Source organism: Arachis ipaensis, chromosome B07 (assembly GCF_000816755.2).
Source record: "Arachis ipaensis cultivar K30076 chromosome B07, Araip1.1, whole genome shotgun sequence".
NCBI classification, from domain to species: Eukaryota; Viridiplantae; Streptophyta; class Magnoliopsida; order Fabales; family Fabaceae; genus Arachis; species Arachis ipaensis.
This window is the reverse complement of record NC_029791.2, coordinates 103,200,638-103,208,293: the sequence shown is the minus strand read 5'-3', so window position 1 is coordinate 103,208,293 and position 7,656 is coordinate 103,200,638. Positions and strand designations below refer to the sequence as shown.

The 7,656-nt window shown below is 36.7% G+C and overlaps 1 protein-coding gene across 1 annotated transcript; it reads left to right on the top strand.

The window, feature by feature from the left end:
- Positions 6,191–7,162, top strand: LOC107607538. The gene has a single exon (XM_016309483.1). It carries the CDS (start codon positions 6,191–6,193, stop codon positions 7,160–7,162), a length of 972 nt encoding a protein of 323 aa, XP_016164969.1.

The following is a 7,656-nucleotide window of genomic DNA, read 5'->3' as shown; positions in this document are numbered from 1 at the left end:
AAATAAATAAATATAATTAAATAACATTGGGTTGCCTCCCAACAAGCACTTCTTTAGTGTCAATAGCTTGACAGTGAGCTCTTAGAGAGCTTCACAGAGACTCAGAGCTTGATGTTGGCCTCCCAACATCAAACTTAGAAGTTGAGTGTGGGGGCTATGTTTGACTCTGTATTGAGAGAAGCTTTTCAAGCTTCCTCTCCATGGTTACAGAAGAAGATCCTTGAGCCTTAAACACAAGGTAGTCCTCATTCAATTAAAGGACTAACTCTCCTCTGTCCACATCAATCACAGCTCTTGCTATGGCTAGGAAGGGTCTTCCAAGGATGATGAATTCATCTTCATCCTTCCCAGTGTCTAGGATTATGAAATCAGCAGGGATGTAAAAGCCTTTAACCTTCACTAAGACATCCTCTACAAGTCCATAAGTCTGTTTCCTTGAATTGTCTGCCATCTCTAGTGAGATTCTAGCAGCTTGTACCTTAAAGATCCCCAGTTTCTCCTTTACAGAGAGTGGCATGAGGTTTATACTTGAACCAAGGTCACACAGAGCCTTTTTAAAGGTCATGGTGCCTATGGTACAAGGTATTAAGAACTTTCCGGGATCCGGATTCTTCTGAGGTAATTTCTGTTGAACCAAGGCATTCAGTTCATTAATGAGCAATGGAGGTTCATCCTCCCAAGTCTCATTACCAAATAACTTGACATTCAGCTTCATGATTGCTCCTAGATACTGAGCAACTTGCTCTTCAATAATATCTTCATTCTCTTCAGAGGAAGAATACTCATCAGAGCTCATGAATGGCAACAGTAAGTTCAGTGAAATCTCTATGGTCTCTATATGAGCCTCAGATTACTTTGGTTTCTCAGGAAGGAACTCCTTAGTGATCAGTGGATGTCCATTGAGGTCTTCCTAAGTGGAAATCACTGCCTTTCTCTCCTCTACAGGTTCGGCCATGTTGGACGTGTTTATGGCCTTGCACTCTCTTTTTGGATTCTCTTTTGTATTGTTTGGGAGAGTACTAGGAGGGATTTCAGTAATTCTTTTACTCAGTTGACCCACTTGTGCCTCCAAATTTCTAATGGAGAATCTTGTTTCAGTCATGAAACTGTGAGTGGTCTTACTTAGATCAGAGATTATGGTTGCTAAATCAGAGGGGCTCTGCCTAGAATTCTTTGTCTGTTGCTCAGAAGATGATGGAAAAGGCTTGCTATTGCCAAACCTATTTCTTCCACCATTATTATTGAAGCCTTGATTAGGCTTCTGTTGATCCTTCCATGAGAAATTAGGATGATTCCTCCATGAAGGATTATAGATGTTTCCATAGGATTCTCCCATCTAATTCACCTCTTCCATTGCAGGATTCTCACGGTCATAAGCTTCTCCTTCAGGGGAGGCTTCTTTAGTACTGCCTGATGCAGCTTGCATTTCAATCAGACTCTGAGAAATCATATTGACTTGCTGAGTCAATATTTTGTTCTAAGCCAATATGGCATTCAAAGTATCAATCTCAAGAACTCTTTTCTTCTGAGTTGTTCCATTATTCACAGAATTTCTTTCAGAAGTATACATGAACTAGTTATTTGCAACCATTTCAATGAGTTCCTGGACTTCTGCAGGCGTCTTCTTCAGATGAAGAGATCCACCAGCAGAATGGTCCAATGACATCTTGGACAATTCAGATAGACCATCATAGAATATACATAGGATGCTCCATTCTGAAAGTATGTCAGAAGGACACCTTCTGATCAATTGCTTGTATCTTTCCCAAGCTTCATAGAGGGATTCACCTTCCTTCTGTCTAAAGGTTTGGACTTCCACTCTAAGCTTGCTCAACTTTTGAGGTAGAAATAATTTGGCTAAGAAAGCATTGACCAACTTTTCCCAAGAGTTCAGGCTTTCTTTAGGTTGTGAGTCCAACCATGTCCTAGCTCTGTCTCTTACAGCAAAGGGAAAAATCATAAGTCTGTAGACCTCGGGATTAACCCCATTGGTCTTAACAGTGTCACAGATTTGCAAGAATTCAGCTAAGACTTGATGATGATCTTCCAATGGAAGTCCATGAAACTTGCAATTCTGCTGCATTAGAGAAACTAATTGAGGCTTAAGCTCAAAATTGTTTGCTCCAATTGCAGGAATTGAGATGCTTCTTCCATAGAAGTCAGAAGTCGGTGCAGTAAAGTCACCAAGCATCTTCCTTGCATCTCTACCATTGTTGTTATTTTCGGCTGCCATGACTATTTCTTTTTCAAAAATTTCTGTTAAGTCCTCTCCAGAGTGTTGTGCATTAGCTTCTCTTAGCTTCCTCTTTAGAGTCCTTTCAGGTTCAGGATCAGTTTCAACAAGAATGTCTTTATCCCTGTTTCTGCTCATATGAAAAAAAAGAGAACAGAAAAGAATAAGACTCCTCTATGTCACAGTATAGAGATTCCTTTATGTGAGTAGAAGAATAGAAGAAATAGAATGAAGAAGGGAGAAGAAGGAGAATTCGAACACAGAGAGAGGGAGTGGGTTCGAATTTTAAGAAGAAGAGTGTTAGTAAATAAATAAAATAAATAGAAAGAGATGAGAGAGAGAAGAAATTCGAATTTTAATTTAAAATAAAAGAAAAATATTTTTGTTTTTATTTTAATTATTAGTTAGAATTCGAATTTAAGAAGGAAAATAAAATAAAATTAGAAATTAAAATAAAATTAGAAATTAAAACAATTAGTTAATTAAAAAGAATTTTGAAAAAGAGGTTAATGATTTTCCAAAATTAGAGAGAGAAAGGTAGTTAGGTGGTTTTGAAAAAGATATGATTGAAATAGAAAACTTTTAAAATCAAACAAAAAGTTAAGTAGTTAATTGAAAAAGATTTGGAAATCAAATTTTGAAAAGATAAGAAGTTAGAAAAGGATTTTGAAATTAAATTTTGGAAAAGATATGATTGAAAATCATTTTGAAAAAGATTTGAAAAGGAAATTAAAAAGATTTGATTTTTGAAAGTTGATTACTTGACTAACAAGAAATTAAGAGATATGATTCTAGAATTTAAAGATTGATCCTTTCTTAATAGGCAAGTAACAACTTGAAAATTTCTGAATCAAAACATTAAATGCTAGCTATGATTTCGAAAATTATGAAATAAAAATAAGAAAAATATTTTGAAAATCAATTTTGGAGAATTTTTGAAAAACTTGAAAGAAAAATGAAAAAGATTTTGAAAAATTTTAAGAAAGAATTCGAAAATATCAAAAGGAATTTGAAAAAAAAAATTGATTTTGAAAAAGATTTGAAAAGATAGAATTTTTAAATTGAAATTTATGAGTAAAATAAGGAAAGATATATTTTTTTGAGTTTTGAATTTTAATGATGAGAGAGAAAAACACAAAAATGATACAAAACATAAAAGTTTAAGATTAAAACGAAAAATGCATGCAAGAACACTTTGAATGTCAAGATGAACACCAAGAACACTTTGAAGATCATGATGAACATCAAGAACATATTTTTGAAAATTTTTAAGAAAAATATGCAAGACACCAAACTTAAAAATTTTTAAACTTTAGACACTAGTAATTCAAAAATGCTTATGAAAAACAAGAAAATACACAAAATAAGAAAATTTAAAAATCAAACAAGGAAAATCATCAAGAACAACTTGAAGATCAATGAAGAACACATGCATATATTTTTCGAAAATTTAAAGAAAATTTAAAAAGCATGCAATTGACACCAAACTTAAAATTTGACACAAGACTCAAACAAGAAACACAAAATTTTTGGTTTTTTATGATTTTATTAAATTTTTTTGTAATTTTTTTAAAATTATTTTAGAAAAAGAAAATAAATAAATTCAGAATTTTTAATAGGAATTCCAGGAATCATGCAATGTTAGTCTAAAACTTCGGTCCAAAAATTTAGACATGGCTAAATAGCCAGCCAAGCTTTATGTGAAAGCTTCGGTCCAAAAAATTAGACATGGCTAAATAGCCAGCCAAGCTTTAGCATAAAACATACAAGCATGTCAATGAGAAGTGGAAGCCTCAGTCCAAAAGATTAGACATGGCTAAACAGCCAGCCAGGCTTCAACATATCTTATGAAACTCAAGAATCCGTTCTTAAAAAATTCTGAAGAACACAGTTTTTTTTTGAAAACTTTTTCGAAAACTAAGTAATTTTGTTTTGTATTTTTTTCGAAAATAAAAAATAAAATTACCTAATCTGAGCAACAAGATGAACTGTCAGTTGTCCAAACTCGAACAATCCCCGGCAACGGCGCTAAAAATTTGGTACTCGGAATCGTGATCTCACACTTTTCTCACAACTCCGTGCAACTGACCAGCAAGTGCACTGGGTCATCCAAGTAATAAACCTTACGTGAGTAAGGGTCGATCCCACGGAGATTGTCGGCTTAAAGCAAGCTATGGTCATCCTTGTAAATCTCAGTCAGGCGGATTCAAATGGTTATGAGGTTTTGATAATTAAAATATAAATAAAATATAAAATAAGATAGAGTTACTTATGTAATTCACTGGTGAAAATTTCAGATAAGCGTATAGAGATACTTTGTTGCTTCTGAACCTCTGCTTTCCTATTGCCTTCTTCCAACCATGCGTTACCTCCTTCCATGGCAAACTGTAAGATCCTCTCAGTGAAAATGGTCCTCTACGGTTTCTGCACGACTAATCAACTGTCGGATTTCTCATCTCAGATGAAAAATACCAGGTACAGCTACCGCATGGCTAATCATCTGTCGGTTCCCGCTAGCGTCGGAATAGAATCCATTGATCCTTTTGCACACTATCACTTGCGCCCAACATTCGCAGGTTTGAAGCTTGCCATAATCATCCCCTCCCGGATCCTACTCGGAATATCATAGACAAGGTTTAGACTTTTCGGATCCCAGGAATGGCTGCCAATTATTCTAGCCTATACCACGAAGATACTAATCTCACGAACTCGGTCAGTGTATTAGATATCTAAGAGAATATACTCCGGCTGTCGTCCAATGACTACGTTGAACATCATGTAGACCGCTTTGTGGTTGTCAGGCACGCGATCTTGGCTAAGTGAGTAATGAAGATTGGGTGATTGTCTCGGGTCACCCCTTCATTCTGACTTAACTGAATTAAGTACGAGAGTATATCTTGGAGAAGAAGTAGGCGTGAATTGAATAGAAAACAGTAATAATTGCATCAATTCATGAAGAACAGCAGAGCTCCACACCTTAATCTATGGGGTGTAGAAACTCCACCGTTGAAAATACATAAGTGAAAAAGGTCTAGGCATGGCCGTGAGGCCAGCCCCCAAACGTGTACAATGGTCTATCAGAACATAAGATGGTTAAAAGACGTAAAATAAATCTCTAAAAGTAGTTTTTATACTAAACTAGTAACCTAGGGTTACAGAAAATAAGTAACTAAGTGCAGATAGTGCAGAAATCTACTTTCAGGGCCCACTTGGTGTGTGCTTGGGCTGAGCATTGAAGCTTTTTCGTGCTTATACTGTTCCTGGAGTTAAACGCCAGCTTTGGTGCCAGTTTGGGCGTTTAACTCCAATTCTAGTGCCAGTTTGGGCGTTTTACGCCAAGATGTTTTAGGATGATTTTAAACGCCAGTTTGGGCCATCAAATCTCGAGCAAAGTATGAACTATTATATATTGATGGAAAGCCCAGGATGTCTACTTTCCATCACAATTGAGAGCGCGGCAATTGGGTATCTGTAGCTCCAAAAAATCTACTTCGAGTGTAGGAGGTTCAGAATCCAACAGCATCTGCAATCCTTTTTTAGTCTCTGAATCAGATTTTTGCTCAGGTCCCTCAATTTCAGCCAGAAAATACCTGAAATTACAGAAAAATATACAAACTCGTAGTAAAGTCCAGAAATATAATTTTTGAATAAAAACTAATAAAAATATAATAAAAAGTAACTAAAACATACTAAAAACTATGTAAAAATAATGCCAAAAAGGGTATAAATTATCCGCTCATCAATAGCGAACGCCGCTTTACAAGCAGAAGTCCAACGAACGGCAGAGCTATTAGTGGCAAAACAGAACAATGGCAACAAAAAGGACTATCACAAGAAGGTTAATGACGACCTTCACCAAGAACACCAATCTGAGTCAAACACGAAGACAGGCTGAGCACCTCCCAAAACAGAAAGGCGGAGGATCGCCCCTTCTCTGAAGAAATAATAAACTTTGAAATGCCTAAAAACTTCACGCTCCCAATGACATTGACACCGTACAAGGGAATCGGAGATCCTAAGGTTCACGTTACTAAATTTGAATCCATGATGTTTCTTAACAGTGATTCCAATCCTATCTTGTGCCAATCTTTTCCTACTTTTTTAGATGAAGCTGCTTTACTGTTGTTTTCTAATTTACCTGCAAGTTCAATCTCGAGCTTTAATGAATTCGCCAAGTTATTCATAAACTACTTTGTAGCGTCCAAGATTTACGTACGAGATTCAGACTACCTCAGTACAATCAAGCAGGGGCAACATAAGAGCCTAAAAGACTACATGATATGTTTCACAACGGCAGCGATAGAAATTCCAGACCTCAATCCAGAAGTACACCTGCATGCATTAAAAATTGGCCTCCGACCTAGAAAATTCCAGGAAGCAATAGCAGTGGCAAAGCCGAAGACATTGGAAGAATTCAGGGATAAAGCAATTGGACAAATCGAAGTCGAAGAACTAAGGAAAGCCCGAAGAATGGAAAGACCACCATCTCAAAAAGAGGAAGAAAGGCCGCACAGATCTCAAAACAAGGACCTAAAGAAACCTTTCAAATTGACACCAAAATTCGATTCGTATACTAAGTTCAACACCAAGAGAGAGAATATAATTAAAGAAATCCTACACAACAAACTTATAAAGCCGCCCAGCAAAGCAGGAACATATCAAGATCAGAAGTATGTAGACAGAAATAAATACTGTGTATTCCACCAAAAGTATGGCCATACCACCGATGAATGCATAGTAGCCAAAGACCTATTGGAGAGGTTAGCCAGACACGGTTTACTGGACAAATATGTCACTTTCAGAAATCAAAAGGAAGAAGCCAAGGACATTGACAAATTGAGCCATGGTTCAGATCATAAAGACAAAGGAACTTGGCATGGAGCGGTCGCAACTCCTTCTTCGAAAGGAGAAATAAATTACATTTTATGAGATTTTGCAAGAGTAGGAGCAACCAATGCGACCAGAAAAAGAAGCTACTGAGCCATGGTGATGATGAATGGATCTTGTCAAAAGATACACAATTCACCTCCAATGGAACAAATCGCCTTCGATGCGTCCAACTTCAAGTTGCAGTGCCGGAACTTGGATGATCCAGTGGTGATTTCGGTACACATGGGAGAGCTAACAATCAAATAGGTCCTACTTAACCCCGGGAATAGTGCCGACGTATGGTTCTATTCCACTTTTAAAAAGATGCAACTCAGCGATAAATCCCTGCAACCCTCAACCGGAGAATTGGTAGAATTCTCCGGAGAAAGGGTACCCCGTATCAGGTTACGTATGGTTGAGAACAGCACTAGGGGAGTTCCTGAACTCAAAAACCCTAGATATCCAATTTTTAGTGGTTGATTGCACTAGTCCTTATAATATTATTTTAGGACACCCGTCTCTTAACTCTTTTGGAGCTATTGTTTCCATAGTTC

Coding starts and splice junctions, on each gene's coding strand:
- LOC107607538 (XM_016309483.1), top strand. CDS start 6,191: ATGCCTAAAAACTTCACGCTCCCAATGACATTGACACCGTACAAGGGA.